The sequence below is a fragment of the Amblyomma maculatum genome, chromosome 11, assembly GCF_055883805.1.
Source record: "Amblyomma maculatum isolate TAMU_Amacu chromosome 11, ASM5588380v1, whole genome shotgun sequence".
Lineage (NCBI taxonomy): Eukaryota > Metazoa > Arthropoda > Arachnida > Ixodida > Ixodidae > Amblyomma > Amblyomma maculatum.
Genome location: NC_139354.1, coordinates 124623995 through 124651004, shown reverse-complemented (window position 1 = coordinate 124651004; position 27010 = coordinate 124623995). Strand labels below are relative to the sequence as shown.

The 27010-nt window shown below is 44.2% G+C and overlaps 1 protein-coding gene across 7 annotated transcripts in view; it reads left to right on the top strand.

The window, feature by feature from the left end:
* The window catches only part of LOC146174899 (uncharacterized), a 266551-nt gene that overhangs the window by 225863 nt on the left and 13678 nt on the right, over positions 1-27010 (top strand). For 6 of the 7 annotated variants that reach the window (XM_084584108.1, XM_084584110.1, XM_084584109.1 and 3 more), the window contains 2 exons: positions 17570-17652; positions 22986-23072. In XM_084584108.1, coding sequence (XP_084440234.1) covers positions 17570-17652; positions 22986-23072 — 170 coding nt within the window. Of the gene's footprint in view, positions 1-17569; positions 17653-22985; positions 23073-27010 lie in introns of those variants that run through there. The other variant, XR_014702011.1, reaches the window with a different exon arrangement.

The window sequence follows — 27010 nt, the reverse complement described above, 5'->3', positions numbered from 1 at the left end:
ACGCATTCTGAGCGGGATTTACCGCTGGTGGCTTTGAAAACTACTTCGATCAATTACTCTAAGAAACACTTGCCGCCAGTAAGTTGCGGACACGGGCTTAGGAGAAAAGTTAGCTTTGCTAGCCATAGCGCTAGCGCTAGACCACTGCTGAATCCAGGAATTAGGTTTTCTTTTTTTTTTTTTTCACGTGCTAAGCTGCCAGTCCTTCAAGGTGTGCATTGAAGGTCGTTGGCTTCACCTGCTGTGACACAGTGGTACTAAAGACGTTAATTAGGCCTCCTTAATCCTACGGAAAACCCAAGGAACCATATAGGCATACTTAGTTAAACGTAGCAAGGCGCGGTAGAACAAAGCTATAGGAAGCAATACTTTTCTAAACATGGGCTGTAAATATTGCATGTATATCCATGCTTTGCCAAGCTAAACCGCGGCAGATTATTTTTACAGTGAGTTTTTGTTCTTTTCCGAGTAACTAGATGAGCAGCTTAGGAACTACAACTTAGGTATAGTTGTAAATTGTTTTCGGAAATAATTTGTTGCTTTGCTGCTGATTTTGCTTGGGCCTTTTATTTTGGTTGTTTTTCTTCTGTGAGCAAAGAAAAAAACACCTCTGCTGTAGAACACAATTTGATTAGCATGCACTCAAGCATTGAATAAATGTCAAATTTACTGCCATTTGTTTTATAAATTTTGTTTCAGTTTTTCAGCGCTATCATAAATTAATTAGGAAAACCCCGGGAATCGAGATGCTTGCAGGCTATGCTTAAATTAAATTCTATAGCTGCGCTCATTTTGCGTTCATGTTCGATGCTATCCTGTGAACACTTCAAAACGTGTGCCCCTGAACACATGTGCATATATATTATATTAACTACCTCAGAAGGCAAGACCGTCGCCAGGGTTTTCAATAGTTTAATTCGACCCTCTGAAACATATTTGACGTGTCGAGCTGTTACATAGCGAACAACACGTTCCTAAACCGGCGCCCAGGAGATCCAGTTCCGCGATTAGGCGCACAGTGCACGCTACGTTTGGCGACATTCCACTGATCTCATGAAGCTTTATGACGTGACAGAAAAGTCCATGGATGCATGCATGTGATTAAAAGCAAGTCTATGCTCAGAACTGGCCAAAGCAAGGTATCAGACTCCTCAAATAAGGCAGCGGCCGCAACCCCTTGATCGTTATACGTCGCCGCTCTTACAGCCGTGCTCGCGCGATATGGCCACCGCCTCACCTTATGACTATTTTTCTTGAAACGGTTTTTGACACATGTATTGCAGTTGGCACGATCAGAAAAATGGTCCGTAACGCGCATTCAGAGCGACCGCCCACGATCCTTCTATCAATTACCATTCGCAGTTGCGCAGTAAATAACTTACCAAAGCTGACGTTACAGTGAGTTTTTTTTTTTTCAAAGGAGCGCGCAAACGGCAGCGTTGCGCTTTAAAATAATTTCGGCACAATGAACAACTCTTGCTGGTATGATTTGTACCCGCTTTTGTAACGAGGTACAAAACAATTACTTTTTCGCCGACTCATCATACAACGTCAGGCAGAATTTGAACCAAAGAACAACGCAAGGAGCCCACATCACGTGCGCAGTCAAGGGTTCAAGCACGCATTTCGTGCGCCGACCTGACGTGGATGGATGGATGGAATATAGGAGTGTCCCCTTTGAAACGGGGTGGTAGCAGTAGCTATCATGCTCATTTTTCTCCCTATATCTTACTTATTGATTTAGAATGGTTAACTAAACCATCATTCTATTTATTAAATTTTGTTCCTTCATTACTAACATTATGTCACTTCTCTGCTTTTAAGCCACCAATCTTCCAGTCGTTTTTTGCTAGTTTCCACCGCCAGTTTATTCACCCGGCCACTGTTATCTCTAAACCCCAGAGCTTCAGGAACAGTGATTGCGCCTGCACCAACTTCCGGATGGATATCATTACATTCGAGTATAATATGGTCAATTGTTTCACTGGAGTTTCCACATACAGCACATGCGTCATCTCCATTGTTAAATTTCTTTTTGTAGCTGCGTGTTCTATGGCACCCTGATCTAGCTTCAAAAAGTAGGGCACTGCCTCTTGAGTTATCAAAGAAATCTTCCTTCCTGATCTGCATTTTCCACTTTCGGTATAATTCCACACTCTGTTTTTTTTTCCATTGATTTTATGCAATTTTTACCTTCTGTGTTTTTCACCTGTTGCTTAATGCTCTTTATTTCTCATCCTTGTTACTAGCGTACTTACTAGTTAGTTTCCTAGTTCTTTTCCTCCATTATGAGTCAACCCTTTTTAGGTACAGGTATTTAAATACTTTAGCTGCCCATCTGCTACTGTCCAATTTCCTCAGGCGTTCCTCATATGATATTTTACTCTGAGCTTCCCGTACTTCGAAAGATGCCCAGCCCATATCTCCCTGTACCGCCTCATTTGTAGTTTTGCCGTGAGCACCTAGTGCTAATCGTCGAACGGATCTCTGATTTGTTTCTAATGTCAACTGTACCTCTAATTTTAGGCACAAAACCGCATTCCAGTAAGTAAGTACGGGCACCATAATTCCTTTCCAAATACCCCTCAAAACCTCATACCTATTGTATCCCCACAATGCCTTATGCTTCATTATCCCGGCATTCCTTTGCCCTTTGGCCTTAAGTGACTGCTCATGCTTTCCAATGTATGCCAATCCTTCGTTTACCCATACCTCCAGATATTTATATTCTGCTACTCTAGGTATTTCAAGGCCTTGTATTTTAAGACCGTGATCAGTTGAGCCGTTGAAAGTCATCAGACCCGACTTAACTGCGTTGAAACTGAAGCCCAGAGCGTCCCCTTCGTCTCTGGAATACTTAACTAGAGTTTGCAATTCTTCCCCACTCTCAGCTAGCAGCACAATATCGTCTGCATACATCAAATGTGTAAGCGGGTGGGCGCGTCATCTAACAGAGGCATCACCAGTCAGCTTCAACGCTCCCTATAGGTGCCGCTTGGCGGTAATCACACTTCAGTCTTCTAGCCACTGTAGCTGCGGCAGAATAACATCGCTTCGTTCGTCATGATAACTACATTTCTTTGCCCATGCCCCATACCTTTCCAAGCTATGTGTCTGCAGTCTCCTGCACCCGTGTATTCTGATTTGTCACTGGCATTACTGGCTACGGCGTTCACTGCTACAAGCTCGTAGCTTTCGTCATTGTACGTCAGGCTTTGCGTTCCCGAATGACGCTGCACTTTGCAGGCAGGTTTCATCTGACGCATCAGTGAAAGTTGCTTAGGCAATTCTTTATCATCTGCACCATCACGGACATGCTCCTCGTGTGCAGCAGCAATGAATTTGAGGAAAGGATTTATTTTCTTTCTATGACGCCGTGCACTATACGTCTTGGTGGCGGTACGCACGCAATAGGTCTAGAGTGCTGTTTGTCACCTACCGCAACATAAAAAGAGAGGGAAGAAACTGCCAACCACAGGTTTAGTAATTGGGTATGCATTTTGAATGCATGTGTTCTACGAAAGGCGCGTTGTTCAGAGGATCGAGCGCGAAATTTAGCAAAAATGCCGTAAAGACGTGGCGTCTTCTGTTCTGCAGTGACCTGTCAACTCAATATAAATGCTTACGCAGCCAACTAAGAAAAACACCCACAAGGTAAACTGTGCCGCATTGTGATCAAAGTCAGACACGCTGTAATAGCTTAAAGCCTAATGCTCAAGCGGAAGTTCGAAAACAGTATTGCCGCGAAACTTTCGAAGCTCTCTTTGTTGTTTTTTTAAAGCACCCGCTGGCATACGGCCTTATCAATTTGATTCTGGCACGCGTATCAATTATGTATTATTTCTTTGCTCATGCTTGTTGTCGAGAGGCGAGTCTTTATCAGTCTCTGTAGCGCAAGATGCGCGGAGATCTGTCTCGAAAATTCCGACCACTCACGTTTGTTGCTGCAATGTTCCGGGTTGTGCTAGTCACCGTTTGCGGCTTTATGTCGATGTTTCTTCGGCGCCTTTTAATTTAGCGTTGAGGGGTGCGACGGGCGTTCCTAATTCAACGAACGATGAGCACGTTCGCTGCTATTACCACCGCCGAATTGCTTAGTTCTCCTTTGGCAAAAATCAGCCCAATAGAGTTAATTTTCGTACTATCACGCGTGTGTCCTCTTTTGGTGTCTACTGTCTTGTCACCACTACGTGACATCTTATGGAGGTACTGAATCGCGACACCGTGACGTACCCCGAAATGGCACCTGTCGAGTAGAAAGCACCCTTGGTTTTCGTCCAACCCCCTAATCCCCTCTGCTTCCAAGGACGACCGGACGATGATTCGGAAGACTGGCTCAACCTGTTCAAACACGTGACGACGCTCAACGCCAGGAATGACGAAACGAAGCTAAGGCAAGTCTACTTTGCTAATGAGGGATACTCGCTTTGAAGGTTTGGCACATCTGCAAGAAATAGTTTTTGAATGTCCCATCGAGACGAGATTGGACACCCAGGTGAGCCGCTATAAACGATCACTCATCCGGACTACTCAAGACACTACCCCAGCGTATCTGCGAGCGGAAAGAACCTCACGGATCTCATCCGGGAATCGTACGAGACGAGCTCCGTCGGTTGCTGCCATCACCCCAGCACTCCCAGGTGAAGACGCTAGCGGACTTCGTCCGTGAAATAGTCAAGCTGGCATTGGGTGTTCCTTGAGCGACGGCTCTGGCTGCTCCAGTGAACGAAACAGCAACCAGGAACTATGCTGCTGCATTACGTTGTCCTGCCCCCTGACGTGGCCCTCGACGCTACAGCCCTGTTCACGAAAGCCGCCCCTTGGCCCCGCCTGCCAAGTCTACCAATGACCTGCAAGCCCTAGGAAATGCGACGCCTGGAGGATGTCTAATAACCGACCGTTATGCTTCCTCTGCGGCGAGGCCGGCCAGATCTTACGCCACTGCCCTTACAGACGCATTGGCCTGCGCGGCTTCCCTATCGACGCCCCACGACCCTGTACTGGCGAACGACCGGAAGAAATTTAGAACCACTTGCCATGGGGAGAGTCGTGAAGCCGTCGGTATCACTCTCCATCGCCGTACGGCACCCGGTTTGCGTCGCCAGGCCGCAACTATGATGACAGTGTGCGACGAAGGTCCCCTAGTTCCCGTAGGGGAAACTTCAGGCAGCAACATTTGGAGGTGAGGTTGCTAAACGGCGAAAAGACAAAGATCCTCCATCACTGCCGACGACTAACAATGACGCAGCCATTTCACCGCCGCTCCATCCGACGACTTCGACAGTAACACGACCAGAGTGAGAGCCGACACCGCCGCCCAGCGAAATAACAACGGTATGCCGCGTCCGTAACCTGAAGAAACGACGGAGCTGAGATCGAACACCACGGCCCACGCGCAATGCGTGGATGCGAACAAGCTACCTTGAAATTGCTATCTACGGTCCAAGCGTCACTGCCCTAGTAGACACCGGAGCTGACTATTCAGCTATCAGTGGACCGTTAGCCTCCGAGCTCCGGAAAGTTACGACGCTTGTGATGGCCCTCTGATTCGCACTAAAGGTGGTAACCTCATTACTGCTTCGGGGCGATGTACTCCAAGAGTAACCGTAAATGGGTGTACTTACTCCACCAGCTTTATGGTCCTGCAGCAGCGTTCCCGCGACGTGGTCTCAGGCATGTACTTGCGAAATGAACATAAGACTATCAGCACAAGGCTATCATAAAACTAGCAGTCATTCTGGTGAAGAAAGCCGGGGCACTTCGTTTCTGCGTTGATTACCGGAGCCTAAACACTATAACGAAAAAGGATGTTTAGCCTCTTGCTCGAATCGACGACACATTTCACTGGCCTTCTCATTTATTGCCCTGAAGCGGCTATTGGTAAATTGAGATCGACGAAAGAGATCGCAAGAAGGCTACATGCATCACCCCCGACGGCCTCTTCGAGTTCTAGGTGATGCCAATTTCCCTCTGCTCTGCATCAGTGACGTTTCAACGAGTAATGGGAACTATGCTCCCGGACTGGAAGTGGAAGATTTGTCTGGTATACTTGGATGATGTCGCTCTCTTTCCCTCTAGCTTTGAAGACCACCTAAAAGCCTTCATCTACATCTGCAGATGTAGAGGTAATCGGGAAAGTGCAATGCAGTGACCACAGGATGGTAAGGTCCCGAATTAGCCTAAATCTGAAGAAGGAACGCAACAGATTAGTAAGAAAGAAACCCATCACCGAATTAGCTGTGAGGGGGAGGGCAGAAGAGTTCAGGATCTCGCTACAGAATAGGTATTCAGCTCTAACTGAGGATGGCGACATTACCCTAGAGGCAAGGAACAATAATTTCAGAGATATCAATACTGAGTGCGCGGTAGAAGTAGGCGGTAGGACAATTCGAGAGGATACCGGGAAGCTGTCTAATGAGACAAAAGATTTGATTAAGAAACGCCAGAGTATGAAAGCTTCCAATCCAACAGACCAGATCGAATAGGCCGAGTTATCAACGCTAATCAATAAGCGCAAGGGTGGCCGATATAAGGAAGTATAACATGGATAAAATTGAGCATGCTGTAAAGAATGGGGGAAGCCTTAAAGCGGTAAAGAAGAAATTGGGCATGGGCAAAAAACCAGATGTATGCGAAAAGGGACAAGGCGGGCAACGTCATCACTAATATGGACAAGACAGTCAAAGTAGCCCAGGGGTTCTATACAGACCTCTACAGTAGCCAAAGTAGTTAGGACCGTAATGAGATTGACGGTAGGGAAAAACAGTCAGACGTTCCACCAGTGACGAAAGACGAGGTCAAGAAAACACAAGAAACTATGAAAAGGGGGACATCAGCTGGAGAGGATCAGATAACTACAGACTTGTTGAAGGACGGGGGGATATCATGCTAGAAAAACTGGCCGCCCTGTATACGCAGTCCCTGGAGTCATCGACGGTACCGGAACCATGAAATAATGCAAACATTATCCTCATTTACAAGAAAACGGACAATAAGGGGACCCTAATTACAGACCAATCAGCTTACTGTCTGTTACGTATAAGGTATTTACTAAGGTAATCGCTAAAAGAATCAGGACAACCGTAGACTGCAATCAAGCAAAGGATCAAGCAGGGTTTCGGAAACGGTGCTCTACTATCGATCATATCCATACCATCAATCAGATGATAGAAAAATGCTCCGAATATAACCAGCTTTTATACATAGCATTCATTGATAACGAAAAAGCATTTGACTCAGTTGAAACCTCGGCGGTGAGGCAGGCATTGCGAAATCAGGGGGTAGACGAGCCGTGCGTGAAAATGCTGGAGATATATATAGGGGCTGCACAGCAACCATAGTTCTGCATAAAGAAAGTAACAAAATTCCCATAAAGAAAGGTGTTAAGCAAGGAGACACAATCTCCCCAGTACACTCACAGATTGTTGAGAGGAAGTATTCAGAGACTTGGAATGGGAGCAGTTAGGCATAAGGGCAGATGGTGGATACCTCAGTAATCTGCGATTTGCTGATGACATTGCCTTGCTAAGCAACTCGGGGGATGAACTGCAAATAATGATTGGTGACCTAGACAGGAAAAGTAGAAAGGTAGGCTTGAAAATCGATATGCGGAAGACTAAGGTCATGTTCATCAGCCTCGGGAAGGAACAGCAATGTACGTTAGGTAGCGAAGCACTGTAAGTAGTAGGCGAATATGTCTACTTAGGACAGGTAGTAACCGCAGATCCGGACCATGAAAAGGATATAAGAAGAAGAATAAGATTGGGATGGAGCGCATTTGGAAAGCATTTGCAGAATATGACTAGCAGCTCACCGGTATCGCTCAAGAGGAAAGTATACAACAGTTGCATCTTGCCAGTACTCACCTATGGGGCTGAAACATGTAGGCTAACCAAGAGAGTTCTACTTATTTTGAGGACAACACAGAGGACTATGAAATGAAAAATGGTAGCGGTAACATTAAAGGATAGAACGCGTGCAGAGTGGGCCAGAGAAATAATTCAAGTTACCGACATTCTAGTGGAAATTAAGAAGAACAAATGGACATGGGCAGGACATGTAGTGCGAAGAGAGGATAACCGATGGTCGCTGAGGGCAACAAACTGGATTCCAAAGAAAGGAAAGCGTAGCAGGGGGCGGCATAAAGTTTGGTGGGCGGATGAGATTAAGAAGTTCGCAGGGGTCAGGTGGATGCAGCTAGCACAGAACCGGGTTAAGTGGAGAAATATGAGAGAGGCCTTCGCCCTGCAGTGGGTATAATCAGGCAGATAATGATGATGATGATAAAAGCCTTCGGGGACTGCCAGGAGGTATCGAGTCATCAGAGCTAACTTTGAAATCAGAGAAAAGCCACTTTGCCTACTAGGAGCTGCGGTTCTTGGTTCATATCGTTAGCAAAGACTGTTCGCCTTGACCCTGAGAAAACGGCTGCGATCATGCACTTTCCACCGCCCGCCGAAAAGAAAGCCTTGCGCAAGTTATTTGGGTTGTGCTCCTATTATCAATGATTTGTCGGGGATGTTTTGCACATTGCTGAGCCGTTGATGCACCTTACAAAGAATGGCAGAGCTTTTCAATGGAAAGCGCAGCAAGACGAAGCCTTCGTCGAACTTAAGTGCCGCCTACAGTACCCTCCTATCTTAGGTGATGACAATGCCGAAACCGAAATTGACGCTGGTGCAAGCAGTTTGGGCTTAGGCGCTGTTCTCCTTCAGAAGAGTGCCGGACAGAAGAAACTTATTGCCTAGGCTAGTCGTTTCATGTCAAAAGCTGAATACAAATTTTCTACAACTTAGAAAGAATGTCTTGCCATCGTCTGGGCTACATCGAAATTTCGCCCATATTTGTATTGACGGCCATTCGGGGTTGTGAGTGAACACTATGCGCTGTGCTGGCTCGCGAACTTGAAAGATCCCTCCGGCCACCTTGCGCGATAGAGCCTGCGTCTTCAAGAATTCGACATCACAGTCGTCTACAAGTCCGGCCGCAAGCACTCCGATGCAGACTGCTTGTCATGAGCCCCCGTTGATGATGGATGGATGGATGGAATATAGGATCGTCCCCTTTGAAACGGGGTGGTAGCAGTAGCTATCATGCTAATTTTTCTCCCTATATCCTAATTATTGATTTAGATCAATTTACTAAACCATTATTCTATTTATTAAATTTTTGTTTCTACATTATTAACATTATGTCACTTCTGTGCATTTAGGCCACCAATTTTCCAGTCGTTTTTTGCTAGTTTCCACCGCCGGTTTATTCACCCGGCCACTGTATTACTAACATTATGTCACTTCTCTGCTTTTAAGCCAACAATCTTCCAGTCGTTTTTTGCTAGTTTCCACCGCCGGTTTATTCCCCCGGCCACTGGTATCTCTAAACCCCAGAGCTTCAGAAACAGTGATTGCGCCTGCAGCAACTTCTGGATGGATACCATTACATTCGAGTATAATATGGTCTATTGTTTCACTGCAGTTACCACATACAGCACATGCGCCATCTCCATTGTTAAATTTCTTTTTCTAGCTGCGTGTTCTCAGGCACCTTGATCTAGCTTTCAAAAAGTAGGGCACTGCCTCTTGAGTTATCAAAGAAATCTTTCTTCCTGATCTGCATTTTCTACTTTCGGTATAATTCGACACACTGTTTCTTTTCCATCGAGTTTATCCAATTTTTACCTTCTGGGTTTTTCACCTGTTGCTTAATGTTCTTTTTTTTCTCATCCTTGTTACTAGCATACTTACTAGTTAGTTTCCTAGTTCTTGTCCTCCATTGTGAGTCAACGCTTTTTAAGTACAGGTATTTAAATACTTTAGCTGCCCATCTGTTACTCTCCAGTTTCTTCAGGCGTTTCTCATATAATATTTTACTCTAAGCTTCCCGTGCTTCGAAAGATGCCCAACCCATATCTCCCTGCACTGCCTCATTTGTAGTTTTGCTGTGGGCACCTAGTGCTAATCGTCCAACGGATCTCTGATTTATTTCTAATGTCGACTGTACTTGTGATTTTAGGAACAAAACCGCATTTCCAAAAGTAAGTCCGGGCACCATAATTCCTTTCCAAATACCCCTAAAAACCTCATACCTATTGTATCCCCACAATGCCTTATGCTTCATTATCCCGGCATTCCTTCACCCTTTGGCCTTAAGTGATTGCTCATGCTTTCCAATGTATGCCAATCCTTCGTTTACCCATACCCCCAGATATTTATATTCTGCTAGTCGAGGTATTTCATGGTTTTGTGTTTTAAGACCCTGATCTGTTGAGCCGTTGAAAATGATCAGACTCGACCTAACTGCGCAAAAACTGAAGCCTAGAGCGTCCCCTTCGTCTCCGCAATACTTAACAAGAGTTTGCAATTCTTCCAGACTCTCAGTCATTCATAAACTTTTCTAGCAGCACAATATCGTCTGCCTACATCAAACCGGGGAGGCGCTGCTCTACTGCCTTTCAACCTAATCTATATGACAGTTTAAAACCTAAGTCACTCTCTTGTATCCTCCGTTCTAGGTCGATCATATAAAGCATGAACAGCAGCGGTGATATCGGACAGCCTTGTCTAAATCCTGAGCATACTTTGAGATCTTCCGTACTTCTTTTTGCTTCGCACGTAATTTCTACTTTGTTATCCAGGTATATTTCCTTTAGAAACTCTATTATCTCATAACCGATACCTCCTTTTAATATGTTCCACAGGAGTTCCCTGCTTATGTTGTCGTACGCCCCGTTTATGTCCAAGATGAGCTGCTGAAAAAACGCGACGAAGCCGCCTTCTTGGGAGCGGTAAGCGATAGCAGCTTCGCACAGCAGCAGCGCTCGGCCTCTGAATTGAAAAACCTGGCTAATTACCTCATAGGAAAGATCGTTTCTCCTCTTGCTGTGTTCCGGCATCATTTGTCGTCATTCCCCTTGAGTAATTAGGCCGTCGTGAAGAAATTCGCGGCCAGCAGAACCGCGCAGCTTCTTGTTGTGCCCAAAAGCCTCAGACACGAGATTCAGCAGGAGCTGCACGATGGGCCGACAGCAGGGCATCTCGGGTTTGCGCGCACGTTGCACACGATACAGGGGAAATATTACTGTCTTCGGTTGCCTGCCGATGTTCATTATGTGAAAACTTACCATGAATTCCACCGATCACGGTACCCCAGACGAGACTGGCTGGTCTACTGAGCCCAATGCTGGCCCCAATTGAGCCATTTCAACAAATTGGAATAGACCTTCTCCGGTTCTTCCCAACTTCATCCGCGGGGAAGCAATTGATCATCTTGGCAACCAAGTACATGACGCGCTATGCGGAAGCGAAACCCTGCTCAACGGTACCGCAGCAGAAGCTGCTAAGGTTTTCGTCGAACGAATTCTCCTGTGACAAGGCACTCCTGAAGTGCTCATCACAGAATGAGGAACTGCAATTACAGCTGAGTTCACGAAGGCTATCTTGCACTTCAGTCCCACGAGGCATCGTAGGACAGCTGCCTACCATTCCCAGACCAACGGATATACGGAGCGCCTCAACAAAACGGTCACAGTTATGATCGCCATGTGCATCAACGCCGAACACAATACCTAGGACGCCATCTTGCCGTACGCGATCTTTGCGTATTACATGGCTATCCAGGAGACGACCAGGACGACCCCATTCCAGCTTGTGTATGGCAGGAATCCAAAATCATTCGCAGCGTCGGACCACTAGACTATGAAGTCATTCCCGACAGCACGACAGTATCACAACCGCGACGCACATGCCCAGGTACATGTACTCCTGAAGCCATATTACGTGTGCTAAAGAATCTGTGGTGCTCAACCTTTGCAATGTTAATGTTTAGGTTACTTTGTTTATTTTGAAACATCAAGGCGATGTTTTTTAAGAGGGGAGTAATGCGCCGAAAAATTCGAAGCTCTTTTTGTTGTTTTTTAACAGCCACCGGCATACGGCCTTATAAGTCTAGTTCTAGCACGCGAATCAATTCTGTATTCATTCTTTGTTCATGCTTGTTGCGAGGCGCACTTTATCAATTCCCTTGTCGCGCAAGACGGGCCGAGATGTTTCTCCAAGATTCCGACCACTTGTGTATTTCTGCAATGTTTCCCCCTAGTGAAAAATCCCGTATCGCGACAAACGGGTTTGAACCAGTCCTGTGTTATCCCGTATAAATTTGATACCGGTGTGACCAGTCCTGTATCAAGCTTAAACGGGTTTATATCGGACAGGTCACGTCCGGTATGAATCTCAATCCGGACAGTCCAGTCCGAAATAGAGTTAATACAGGGCAGACAATTTCCAGTATGCATCTTATACATTATATCCCAGTCCGGTATGGATATGAAACAGGGCGGACCAGTCCTGTATGAACCTAAACGGGTTTATATCGGACAGGTATCGACGTAATACAGGGCAGACCATTACCAGTATGCAACATATACATGACATCAGAGTCCGGTATCGATATGAAACAGGGCGGACCAGTCCTGTATTGAGCTCATATACAGGACAGGTCATGTCCGGTTTAACAGAAACAGGACAAATCCGATATGACTGAAACTGATACGGGACAGAGTATTTCCGCTTGTCAGTAACACTCGGGCGGATCGTGAAATTCAGCCAGGATGACCGCGTCGGAACATGCCCTCACGCTAAATAAGCATGAAACCATACATAATATAAGTTAAACTTTTCTGTATAGTGGAGTACGCGTTGTTTCGTACATACCTAGAAGATATGAAGCCGTGGATGTGTGCGCTAGCAAGTACATACATGCATCGAGTTTTGTTTTTGCGTGTGCAACAGTCGCTGCAGCTTGTACGATCTTGCGGTACATCTTCATAATCTGCGACTGAAGATCTGCCACCTTCAACGCGAAAGTGCAAGCAAGAACGTAGCGTTTCGTTAGCGCGGATAAAATACGCTCGAGAATAAATGAAGCATCGCTGACCATCGAAATATGCACAGGTCAGCCGGACATCGGGAGTCGCTTACTCGAGTATTTACGCATGCAAAACACTTGGTCGGAAGTAAATTCATTGACGTCGCGGCTCCGCTGGCAGCAGGTGAAGCTAAAACAAGCAGTATTACAAGTGTTGGTGCTCCGCATATATCTATATGTAGCAAAAATTGCATGCGTTCGAAGACGATGACAAAGCACATCAGCACTAGTAAATTGTGACATTCGGAGGTTTGTCTGCAAGAAAGCGATGCATTGTAAAGATGCGGGACACGGATAACCCTTCGTGATAGCCAGGAAAAGGATTCAGCGTGTTTAAAGGGCGATCGTTCAATTACGACCACAAATTCTACATCCTACGAAAATACACAAACTACAAAAGAGCAATCTCGACTACATAAGCAGATATATAACCACCATCACCATGTCCTGCCATGGTGTAATGGTTTTCTCTCGTTTCTTCCTTCCATTACACCACGCAGGACACGGTGATGGTGGTTATATATCTGCTTATGTAGTCGAGATTGCTCTTTTGTAGTTTGTGTATTTTGTATGGCAGGGAAGGCAACTGTCAATCTTTTCACGCGCGTTCATCTGCAATGTGTTTTTGATTTCAAAGACATGGTATGTTATGAATGTTCTATGTGCGTCACGAACTGCCATTCAAAAAATTCATCGTGTGTTTGCGGTTTTTCTTTGGACTTCGACCTGGGAAAAGACGAGGCGAACGAATTTATTTCTTTCTTTAAAAAGCGGAGGAGTCGGTTTGATTCATTTGTTTCTGCGCCAAGTTGTATCGCGCTTTTTTTTTTCTTCGCGACCAAAATGACACATTTTTAAGAACAGTCATGCAAGTGCGGCTGCAAAGGCTGCTACCCGGATTTGTTGTCTCCTCAAGTGAAAACATGCGTGGTGCTGTCACAGGATATTTTCGCGAGGTAGTTTTCTCTTACGAGTTGTTAGAAGTGCGTTTTTCCCTTGGATATTTGTACAGTGTTGGCACGAAAAAGCTGTATAAGGACCTAGTGGAAATCATGCTGCCGGCACCTTTGTATCGGGAGCCTTACCGTGGAAGCCCAGGGCAGGATATTTTAAAAGGAGTGAAGAGAATGCCAGTTCGACCGGCTGCCAAAACGTTCTTATTTAAGTCGCACTCGAACACTCTACCCGTCAAACCTGGCTTCACGAAAAAGGAATCTATGTCCCTTGGACGACAAACTGCCAGCTTTGCAAGAAGCCAGAGACAATCGAACACATATTCTTAGACTGCTGGGATGCAGTATTTCATTGGGACGTGTTACAAAGAACAATTAAAAAAGAGCTGCCACTAAACATTTATGGCATCCGGTTTTTACCGGTGGAGAACGAAGACGTACCCTAGGATTTAATAACGCTTCTAGGCCTCCACAGCTTGTGGAAAACACGAATCCAAGTAAGGCATGAAGATATCAACATTTTCAGTGTACGTGAAAATTTTGTTGACAGTGCTGTTTATCTACGGGAATGTATCTGCGCGCTCCCTGACCCACCATAGTGGGCAGAAGTTCTGGATTACCTGGTAAAATTGAAGAAATTTTAACCTCACACGCGTCAGCTCAAGGGCAGCTTAAGTGTTTATTAAGTTGTGACCATTTGTTGTTCATGTATACTTCGGAAATAAAGGAAAAAAAGAAGCCGTGGTGTAATGGTTAGAGTGCGTGTTTGCCGGCTGAAAAGACCAAAGTTCGAATCACATGTAATTTTTTTTTCCTTTTCTGTTTTCCTTTTGTTTCGTTTGTTCTTTTATTTTTTTTATTTTTCAAATGTAGTGGTGTTATGCAGTGTTCAGCCTGTATCAATTAACCAGAAACCGGACGAACGCGTCATTTCTGGAACTGATACCGGGCAGAGTATTCCGCTTCTGAACAGAAGCCGGGCCAATCGATGAAGCTCGACCAGAATGACCATGCCGGACACGCCAGCGCACTAAATAAGAATGATACCAAACATATTATAAAACTATTCTGTATAGAAAGAGCACGTTTCGTTTCCCAAGTACCTCGAAAATGCGAAGCCGTCGAAGTGTGCGCTAGCAAGCATATACGCGCGTCGCGTCGCTTTTGCGCGTACAACAGTAGCTGCAGCTCGTACGATCTTGCGGTGCGTCTTCATATCTGCGACTGAAGAGCTGCCGCCTACAACACGAAAGTAGAAGCACGAACGTATCATTTCGCAAGCGATGACAAAAAACTGTTCGAGAAAAAATAAACAAACATCGCTGACCATTGAAAGATGCGCAGATAGCCGCACACCGGGCGACGCGTTCTCGGATGTTTACATATTGAAACCGCTCAGTCGAAAGTGTATTCATTGACATCGATGCTCCGCTGGTAGCACGTGAAGCTGAAACGCCTAGTATTACAAGTATTAGTGCACCGGATATATCTGTATGTAGAAAAAACTTACAAGCGTTCATAGACGATGATAAGCGTTCGCAGACGAGGACTAGTAAATTATGATATCTTGAGGTTTGCCTTCAATAAAGCGACGCATTATAAAGATTCGGCACATTTGTGAACCCTCGTGATAGCCTGCAAAGATATTCAGCGTGTTTAAAGGGCGATCGGTGAATTACGGCCACAAACTCTACTGCCAAGGAAAATATACAAGTACGAAAGAGCAAAAGTAGCTACATATACTGAATAATAACCCCTTCAACCATAATCCGCTTAGAGTACTGGTTAAGGGGCCCGTCTGAAGAACATAAGGACCGAGGTTCGATTACACATTCAGTAGCAAATTTTTTTTTATTTTTTATTGATTATTTTAAATATAGTCGTTTTGTTTTATATTGTTGCATGCTTTTTACACCCTGGCGACGCGTTTCTTTCCGGAAACGAGGGCCATCAACCATACAGGCCATTCTGGTATCAGAGCTCCGCGCGGTTTCATTCCGGACTTTCTAGATCAGTACAGGAATTTGCTGGAATAGCTTCTAATCCTGCATCCCAGATCCTGTACAGTAAACCTGTATACGGTTTCCTGTGCGAATTTTATACAGGATTTTTCAGTAGGGCATGTTGTGCTAGTTACCGTTGGCAGCTTTATCTCGATGTTTCTTCGCAGCCTTTAAATTGAGCGTTGACGGGTGCGACGAGCATACTTAGTTCGACGATCGACGAGCACGTTCGTTGCTTCGACGTTACCGAGTTGCTTGGTTTTTTGCGGGCGAAAGCAGGCCACTGAAGAGGTAATTTCAGTAACATCACGTCTGTGTGCTCTTTTGGTGTCTATGGCTTCGTCACCACTACGTGACAGTATTGCTAATGCTGGACGTGTGTTTCCGGTCTTTGCTTTGCAGTAAGCGGCTGGCGTTCAGCAGTTGGCCAAAAGAGGAGAGGCTGCCCCATATATTGTCCATTCACTTCCGCTGTCAGTCAAAAGAACAACACAGTTAAAGTTTACAGTTGTCCGTGATCCGTCAGTACACAGACTGTCAAGGCGAGAATAAAATAAAAATTTCACCTTCAATTGGCCATAGTTTTACCTGCACATAAAAAAAAACCAAGTGTACCTTTGAATAGTATTTCGATAGTACAGAAATCGCGGTTTTGATCCCGAAATGCGGAGCTCGGGCATCTTTATCTATTTCGGCGACAAAACAGCGGGTATAAGCAAAACCAACGGATGCATGGGTCGTTCCACAATCTTGCATCCAGAAAGCCTACAAGTAATAGTTCTTGTTCAATTTCATCAGCCTCGAACTGTTTTAAGAATATGCCTAACAATGGTTTCGCCATGTTTTTTTATTCAAACCCTAATTGCCCCTTTTTTAATTTAATTTATTAGGCACGCTGATCTATAAAAGTATTTTTTTTGCAAAGCTCATTAATTGCCTATATTGTTTTGTTCTAACGCTGCGCAGTAACGCTCCCTGTAGACTCATTTTGTATTTTGAATATGTGTCGAATATTTCGAAGAAGAGCATGTCTATAAAGTTTTCTAAAAATTGAACATTTTGATCTTTTTGACGTGTTTTCACTGCACTTCGTTTCGCACTCAGAGCGTCTATGATAAATATTTCTTGAGCTGCAGTGACCTATAGTTCCCTGCACTATTTTTTCTTTGCGTTGAGCGTCCTTATCTTTATCGAAAATTAATGTTTGATGAATTTTTTACATCGACCAGGATTCGCTTCACCATGTTCCCGGGATATAAGCGCGGGAGATGGGAGTTTTGGTGCCCGGAGTAAACTAAAGCCAGTTAACCTTTATGGCCATTGAATGAACGAGAAAAATGAGAATCTGGATCCTTAATTGTCGTAGCGGTCACCTTTGATTTTCGCGATTGTGAACAATTTGTGAAAATTTATGAAAAATGCTATCATTCCCCTTAACGAATAAAGCGATTCCTGTTCAGTGACCAATATTCTGATTTATTCAACTCAAATATAAGTTCCCTTCTTTTTTTTGTAACAATGTCTTAGAGAAACTCTTAAATAGGAATTCATTACATCTCTCAATTTCATCTGCTCTTAACAGTTGCTGTCCTCATATAGAAGGAAGAATTTTTCATGGGCTGCTTTCAATGTTTAAAAAACAATAGAAAATTACAGATTTAAGGTGCAACTAATTGTCGTATTTCATTGTAGGGAAAGATTCCTATGAAACGTCGGTGTTGGTAAACATACACTCCAATCAATACCACAAATGCCCGCAAAAGGACTCCACCGAGGTAAGTTCTAAGGCTAACCTCAATTCAGGACATAGGCTTTCTTTTATGTAGATTAAGGTATCAATATTTTGTGTCTGGCAAGGAAAACAACAAAACAATCAGCATCTATGGAATACACATTTTACTGCGATTAATTTCATAAATAAGAATAAAAACTTTGAGAGGTATGTTTAGTTTCAAACGATTAATATTTAATAGGATCATGTTCAAATGATGAGGTATTTAAGGGTTCTGCGCTGTTTAGAAGCAGGTTGGAAAGGAAAGCATTCCACAAACAAGAAATCCTTGAGGGCCTTTCTGTCTGCTGACGGGTGCCACATTATAATTGACGTTACCTGGATAAGCTCAGTTTGCAAATATGGCGTAACGTTTCTACGCTCGATGTGCGCTAATCAGTAAATAATTTGGCGGGTAACTCGTGCCGCTCAAACAGCTTCAACCTTTCGCAGCACTATCTGTGCGTGAAAGAAAATTAATAAAAACTTTCAGTGGCTAAGCTCGGCTATGCCAGTATATACGTTTCCCTGGCTTACCTTGTTGTGGTCAAGAATGTTTAGCATTAACAGACATTAGGTATATACTTCTTCTATTCATTTTGCTTAGAAGAGACGAATATTGATCGATGATCTATGAAGTAGCATGCATAAGTCTCGATATTGCCTATACAGTATTACGATTTCGCAGACTATCCAAACGCAGTCTCATACAATGTATTACTCGCCGGTGCCCAGTCCATTTGGTGTCACAGGCTCTTGGACACTCCTCACATGTGCCCAAATGGATCGTTCACAAGTCTGTTTCAAATGTCCGGATCGCAGGTGCACTTTCGGACACTCGAATGCAGTGATCATTCACACGACATGCCTTCACGTCCTCTTTCTTGGCGGCCATGCGCCGTCTAATATGCTTAACAGTCTGGCATCCCCGTTTGACAAACCGTTCGTCTCTCCGTTCGGGTGTCTCCACTTATCTCTACGCCTTCTTACGCTCATGCTCCCTTTTGCTGCTATGCGCCCCTTTTGCGCTCTGCATCTGGGCGTCTCTGCATGGAAAGAAGTTCTATTTATTTGGAGGTATCTGCTTTGTCGTAAGTCGTAACGGAAGGCGGCCACCGAAGCCGCGAATTCTGGCGTCGTGCGCAGCACATCGGTTACTGGTCTCCGGTTTTCGCGCAATCTCACTAGTGGCCTCTCACAAACACGGCGAAATGTTCGGCTAGTTAGCTTAGTGTAGTCTCATTAACATAAATAACCGAAGTATATTGCAAAATACTCTTAGCGGTGTCAGGGCTTTCGACACTCTCCAAAGATGGCCAGTGGGGCCATTGTCCTATGCAGTGTCCTATGACACCATCGCAAAACTACCGCACAACTCCCGTCATCGACGCCTAAAGTATAATAATTCTTCCTAGATGAGTGGTTAGGTTCCCACAAAATGTAACTAGCGAAACTTTCTCCCATTCTGAAGCCTCGAAAACAGCCACGAAACTGCGCATTCTTTAGACCCACCGCTCTACTAAGCCGCGTGGGTAGGCTTATGGAGCAAATGGTCTGCAAACGCATCACATGATTCCTCAAAAGCCGAAATGAGTATCCCACGATATCAGAGGTTTCCTCAAAACAGGCCTGCGACTGATAATTTAATTCCCTTTGTCTCATCACGTGGAATACCTTCGTCCTGGCTGCATTCCGAAAGCCATTTTCATGGCATCAAATGTAACATATGACTGCTTTAAACACGCAATTTTCGCAGCCTTGGGAAGTCAAGACCTCGGAGGAAAGTTGCAATTGGAATGGACACCATTTATCATAGCGGCGAAATTGTATGAGCACGCCAAATGGCCACACTCACTTTGATGCACTTGAGAGGGGCGTATCTCAGGTAGCTGCGATCAGAGATCTCCTCGTCCTTATACACCTAACAAGAAAGGTTCCGCGAGGTAACCGCATAACGAATTGTGCAGATGGTCTCTACATCTGGAGCGCGTCACGCTCGCACTATAGAACATTGCTACGTAAAGTTGGGAGCATAAGTGGTATGCAACACTCAGCCGGTGCCGGAGTTCCTCAAAACTGCACTGCATACACCATGTAGCAGCAGTTATCTGCGGTCGAGAATATTGCGCCGGCACCCCTTTCTGTCGACATGCATGTGCCACTGCCGCTGTTTTATTGCGATATCAATACTGCGCCAGGTTTAAGCCGTCGCGTGGTCCCGGCGGGGGCCACGCTTGACCGTGAACAGCCGAGGAGGAGGAGGACGAGCAAGAGAAGAAGTACAAGACTGGTAACCGATGCTCTCGCGTAACACTAAAAAAATGAGCTTGAGTGCCCAAAATAATGTAGCACCTTACACTGATAGTGCGTAACAGGGGAAAAATGTTGCAGGCAAAAGAAGCTTCCGTCATTGTGATCGAAATTCAACTGGGGTACCCAGAATTACTCCAAGAGAAGAAGTAGAAGACTGGTAACCTATCCTCTCGCGTCACACTCCAAAAAAATGAGCTTAAGTGTCCCAAATAATGTAGCACCTTACGCTGATAGTGCGTGAATGTTGCAGGCAAAAGAAGCTTCCGTCATTGCGATCGCAATTCAACTAGGGTTACCCAGAATTAAACCGCCAATAATTTTTTCTAGATGGCGTTGCAATGCAGTTTTCCCGAGATTCTTCAGTGGTTGCGTTTTATATGCCGCTTTTGCTCATGCCTACACCTGGCGTCACGACATCTTCGCCTCTAAACAGAAAAGAGCGTTGCATTGGCTTTCACAACAAAAACAACAACTCGATATTTGCTCTTCCTAGGTGGACGATCACTGTCATATGTATGGTGTCAGTAATTCCTGGGTATTATACAATAATCTCTCTTGGCCGCATCAGATCAAAGAGGTTCCCGAGATGATCAGAGTAGCGCTAGAAGTTTTCATATAGGTATACGGACGGAACATTGTGGGACCGCGACTGGCGATCAAAAGTTCCGCTTTAAAATCAGTTTAGTAAAGGTACCCAGCGCTACTCACAGCTGTTCTTCAGACTGCCTCTAAAAGGCAAGATTCATGAGACAGCGTGGAAAAACCGCCTGCTTATATGACTTGGACTTCCGAAGTGTTTTCTTGATCAGGAGCATTAGCACAAACTAATGTATTACCATTACCATGTGATTACCGCACCTAAAACTATGTGTTTTCATATCTGGCATGTCCTCCAGGAGAGAAGAGACTTCATATACAGTGGCCTCTAAATGATCTTAACTCCAGCTTTATAGAAAAACCGTCCAGTTTCTGCGCGTTACCACAAAACCAACCACAGATTCCATGCCGTTTCCATTGGACGCTTTCGCCTTTAAAGGTCAGACAGTTTATTTCAGGTGCCACTGCAACCAGCGGCACACAAGAGGCAGCACGTCTGTAGTATACACTTGCCTACATAACCGATAAATATACGTGGAACACTAACATTCATCGACGATTCGACTACTCAAAAAAGGTCTTCATGCTGTCTTTTGTGTCCCCAACAAGCCACGTCATTTTTTACCGGATGCCACAGAAGACATCTACAACAGCTGAGCTTCAAGGCTTAAAAAAGGTCCTTCTTGAATTCTGCGTCGGAGCCGTGTTGAATGGGTTATCTTTAACAACTACAAAGCGCCTTCGCGAATCCTCTTCGAAACCTGCTTAAGAAAATTATACATCAACCCGTTTTCATCGGCACCGAATATCTACAACATTTGGCTATTACTGCATGCCAATTCATGACATTTTAGTGGATACCAGCCCACTGTGGCTTTCTAGCCAATGAAAAAGCAGACGAAGCGGCCCGTAAAGGCTACCAACATCACATACATTCTTACCATCGTCTGGAAGTCTGATGCATCCTAACTAGCTATATATTTAATTTTGTAGAAAAATATAGGCCCTGAAACTTGCTAAAACCAATATAAGTTTCTTCACTCAGTCGACTCACGTCTGATCAAGGCTCTTTTCCCGATGTATTCGCAATATGGAAAATCTATACCACCTTTTTTGCTTGAACTCTGCATTTACAAACGGTTTGCGATACCGTTTCGGTCAAACGAGCATTATAGTGTGAAGTCCTAGCGTAGGCCCTGCCGCATCATTATTGCATCGCGGATGGTCAGGCGAACAGTCCGCATTGTGACAACTGCGGCGCGATCAAAGCTCTTCAACATGTCCTGCTTGAGTGCCCTTCATAGGTACAGCTTGCGAGCATGCTTGCTACACACATTGCATGGAGAAGCTATCCTTTCTGCATCTAACAGTGGTAAATATTTAGATCCCTTAGTCTGCCCTGGGCAACAAAGACAAGCAATGAAGTTTCTTTTTTCATATTAAGTAACATTGAACTTTTTGAAAAGATATAAGTTCACCTTGCACGCCAACTTCACCCAATTTTTACGCTGTAAACATTGTAGGTCCGTTGTCGGATTAAGAATCGCCCCAATTCATGGTTTAGCATAGCTCGATGGTGCACATTAGTGCGCATTAAACTGTGCATTCTATTCCCCCTACCATTTATTGCTTTTATTTCCACACCTCTTCCATTGAATATTTGTCCCGCCAATTTCGTTCACTACACAAAGTAACCCGGCGGCGAAACGTAAAAGCCGGCGAAATTATTTGCTTTTTATTAAAGAGTTCTATCGCTCTCATTCTCTTTCATCGGGTGCCTAGTGAGAACAGAAAAATTGATAAATAATACAAACATATACAATCTTTTGATTCAAGAATAACATACGCGATTACTTTTCTATGTCTATCACTAAACTGTCCTGTTTTATGGCACAAGTTGCATGCGTGAAGGTACTGAACCAGGGTTGAGGGTGAGTCTCAGTTGACAAGCCGATACAATAATTCGAAAAGTGGACTTCGTCGAAGCGTTGGCTCGGCTTGCGAAATGAGTTTCTCCTTCAACCCTCGTTCACCAGTTTTTCATACTGTGTAGCCACCTTCGTTTGGTCGTCCTATCATGCATGAAGGCAGCAATATATGCTGTGCGCCTAGGTTCATAAGTTTGCCATATTTTGTTGATGACAAGGAAGAGAAAAAAACATTTGGTGCAATTTACTGCACAGCCTCCGCATCCACCGTGTAGAGAAGTACATATTTTGCGGATACATTCTTTTAACGAAAGATAACAAGTATATCTCACGGCTTCGTGAAGACATTTCGGAGAATAGATACGACTTTCGTTTTCAGAAAAGCTAAAAAAAGCAATATATTGTGGCACATAATTTAAGAGAAGCTGAACATATAATAACATTTTATCATTCACATTTGCATCTTATTTTGTCACATAAATTTGAATTATTTCTGCAGACAAGTGCGGTACATCACTGCATATATTACTGCGAGAAGACCGGAGCTTGGTACTTCGGATACTACACTAGGGCGACGTGGTGCCAGGTAAGAAAGAAACCGAACTGAACACTGTTTCAGATTTCTCAAGGAAAACATTTGCAAAATGCAAATATGTAGCACAGAGGGAGTCGTAGTTGCGTCGAATATTTAATGATATTGCTATGTAAGTTCTACTTTGATTCTACACCAATATTTTTGTCAATGTGTTTAATTGCGATAGGAATACTCCGCCAGGTTTCGGGCCATAGCGTATTTCCAGCGGAAGCCACGTTTGGCCTTGAACAGCCGAGGAGAAGGAGGGGCAGAAGAAGAAGCAGAAGAAGAAGAAAAAAAGATCAAGAAAAATAATAAGAAGAAGGCTCTCGCGTTATACTCTTAAAGGATGAGTGTCCGCAATGATGTAGCATCTTACACTTATAGGGCTTGACAGAGGAATAATGTAGCAGTCACAAGAAGCTTCCGCCGTTGCTATCGCAATTCAACTAGAGGTAACCAGAGTCAAGCTACAACAATGTCTAATGAATGCTCAATTTGATTGTAGCGTGACAGATTTATTCCACGGAAAATTTCACATTCCAAAAGCCACCAGTTAAAACACCAAATATGCTTCAGTGTTTGTAAATTTCTCCAAAAGCAGTGCGGAATACATCAAATAATGTCATAACAATAGCCAATAAAATGCGCAAATTTGAAGCTTATACAGTACATCTGTTATTTCATGCAGTGCACAAAAACGAGGGCTAAGAGTTGGAGGGCTCAGCGCGCTGCTGGTAATTTAACTTCCTAAGGTATCCAACAGCAAACCGGTAGTTCGTACCTTGCCACCAGCGAAGAGGGGCGCCGCGGCGGGGTTTAGGCCATTACATGTGGCTAAGTATTCAAGCAGAGAGCTAGCCAGCGCGGTGTGTACTGGGGTGGGGTACAAACATACGGGCCGAGCCGTGTTTTGTATGGTGTATACAAATCTGTAGGATGGAAAAAATTCACATTTTTACGATTCATAAGCGTAATAATATCTCAGTGATTCTTGAGCCTTAAAAATTATTTATTTATATTAAAATAAACTATATAACCGTTGTGAATTTCAAGCAGCTTTTGCGGCATGTATGATTTTTTTTTCCAAACCGCATAGCATATCTTCGCGAGAATATAGCAAATATCAAAAACTAAAATCGCACTAAAGAAAACTTTTTTCTACAAAGGGTCATATCCACACTCTCAATCAGAAGTGGAACTATGGTTGGAATAAAAGTAACTCTTACACACAGCATAAATGTACTTTAAGTGGGGATTTGACTAAATCGAAACCTGAACATTGATGCAAGCATTGCGAAATCAAGGTGCAAGCATTTTAAAAGTACGCATGGAAAGTATTGGAGTATATCTACAGTGAATGCAGGTCGGCCATCTTCTTACCTATATTACCGAATGATTTTCCTATCAGGACGAATGTTAGCCAAGGAGAGACGATGTCACCTGTATTGTATACCATTTGTTCTGTGGAAGTATTCAGGGACCTGGAATGAGAAGAGTTGAGACAAGAGTTTTGTATGCATACCTATGTTCTCAGTTATTAACTGGCGGTTATTCCTCAATAAACCTTACGATGACGAATCCCGAAGAGTAATCTGTATTGACAAAGGACAAAGGTACACATTAAAAGTATAATGCAGGCCGGTATATTTATGTTGAACCGCCTCATTAAGAAAGCACACTTTGCAAGAGGCTGCCAGGCATGGCAAGTGGTAAGGGAATACGGATATTTAGGATGGAGAATAGCCACACATCAAGGCCACAAAAGGCAAATAACGGATAGTATAAAACTGGAACAGAGAGAATTGGCAAAGTATCCTTAGATTCCCATATTAGAATAGCAGGACATCTCTATTGCGCCAGGTTCATGGTTGATGTATAAAAATTATAACTTGACCATACTAATCTATGCCGATGAAGAGTGGAAGCTAACAGAAAAGACTGCACTTAAACTGAGAACACAATATTGTAGCTGCAACGATAACCGAAAAGAGAGTGCAAAGTTTTTCCGGACAGAGGCGAGAAAATGTCATTGTAGTGTTTGTGATTACAAAGAACTGGGCGTAGTTAGGATGTGTTATGCGAGGGCATGATATCCGATGCTCACCTAGGGTAAAACAATGGATTCCGATGGAAGGAAAGCAGGAGATGGTAGATACATCGTGGGCGAATTGGGTTAAGAAGTTTACCGGGATCATCTGAACAGAGCTGATACCCAAAAGAGGCAATTAGAGAGATATGGAAGAGGCTTTTCCCTGCAGTGGGTATAATAGGGATAATGATGGCGATGTAGAATATGCAGGTATTACTGTAAAGCTCCCAAGCACAGGAAAACGATGCCGATATTGGACTCTCTAAAGCCAGAATGAAAATCATGAGGCTTTCCCGTCTCTTCTTGGCGCATCAGGAATGCGCCAAAAGAATTCATTATGCTATAAACAAACAGACCGGCGCTTGTAATGCAAGTTTAATAAGGTCGCTGATTCTATCAAGGAGAAAACAACAGCTCATTCTAGAGAGTTCTTGTACACCTTTAAGGGATATCAGTCTCGTATAGTAACATATGGTTTCATCACCTATACCCATGTAAGATCGCGATTGAAGCGAAGGCAGATCGTTTTTGTTGGTTCCGTGTTCGACTTACTTCACATAGCAGTAAACCAGTCGATTTGTGGGTACCTAGAAAGATGAAAATATTTTGCAGCTTTTTTAAATGTATATAACGCAGAATATATTGCCGGTGTGTAATTATCTTCATTGGTCCTTCAACAATTCTTGTCAGAAGCGGGTAATAGACATTGCTTTATATGCTTTATAAAGCTAGAGATAAAACATCGAGTACTGAAAAACGTAGCAGCAGATCTAGTTAGTGTTTCGACTCAGATCGGGTATTTATTTTAAATGAGCGCACAGTTAACAAGCGTTTTAGTAACAGTAAACCTAGATAGAATACGAGTTCGAGTACACACACGCTATACAGCCTGTATAGCTTCTGAAAACACGGTTCGAGAAATGAATAAAAAACTGACTGTTTGAAGAAATAGAAGGGGAAGTGATCACAATATTTTTATATGACAATATTTTGATTTTGAGAAAGGCATCAGAGAAGCCACATTAATATCAATATTGTAGCCTCAATTGCTAAAGCTTATATTGTGAAGTAAATGTTCTGTAACCCTGTGCCCAGTTAAACGAAGCGAAAGAGTTTTATTGCTTTGGTTTGGTTTAGAGATGGGATCAGACATGATTTCACAGCTGTTGAGTGAGTGAGTGAAAAAACGTTATTGAATTAAGAGAAAAGCAAAGGTAACGCAAGTGGGCCCTTAGTCCAGAGCCACAAAATGATAAAAAAAGATTAAGCATCCCGAAGGACCCTTTTGATATGGCACACGAGGGCCTTCCAACATGCCACCGCGTCTGCCCCTTCAGGTGGAGCGAGCCACTCCCGAAGTGAACTAGGTCGATAACTGGGTGGGAGAGAGTTTATGTACTTTTGGCGGGATTGGAGGCTGTGTGGGCAGTCCCACAGCACGTGCATGGTGTTAGGGTATCCCGAGTAGTAAGAGCCTTTAGGGGGGTAGGGACATCCGGCTATATAATGGAGGATGTGAGGGGTGGGAAGACTATGTGTCTGTGTTTGTCGGATAAGGCAGGAGTCTCGATGGGAAAGAAACTTGGAAGTGGATGGCAGAAGGCAGGAGCCTTCCAGGAGCTCCTGGAGGATCTTGTGGCGTCTAGCTCGTTCTTGTCGGGCTATGGTCGGGGGGTAATAGTGGATGGGCCAGGGAGTGTGCGAGTGTCCCGGAAAAGCTGCTGTACGGGAGAGTTGATTAGCCAACTCGTTGCCCGGCACTCCATTGTGGCCTGGAACCCAGTCTAGTGTATAGGTCCTGTCCTGGTAATGGGCTAAATTAACAGAGAATTGGTGGAGGATGTGAAGTGGAAGCGCG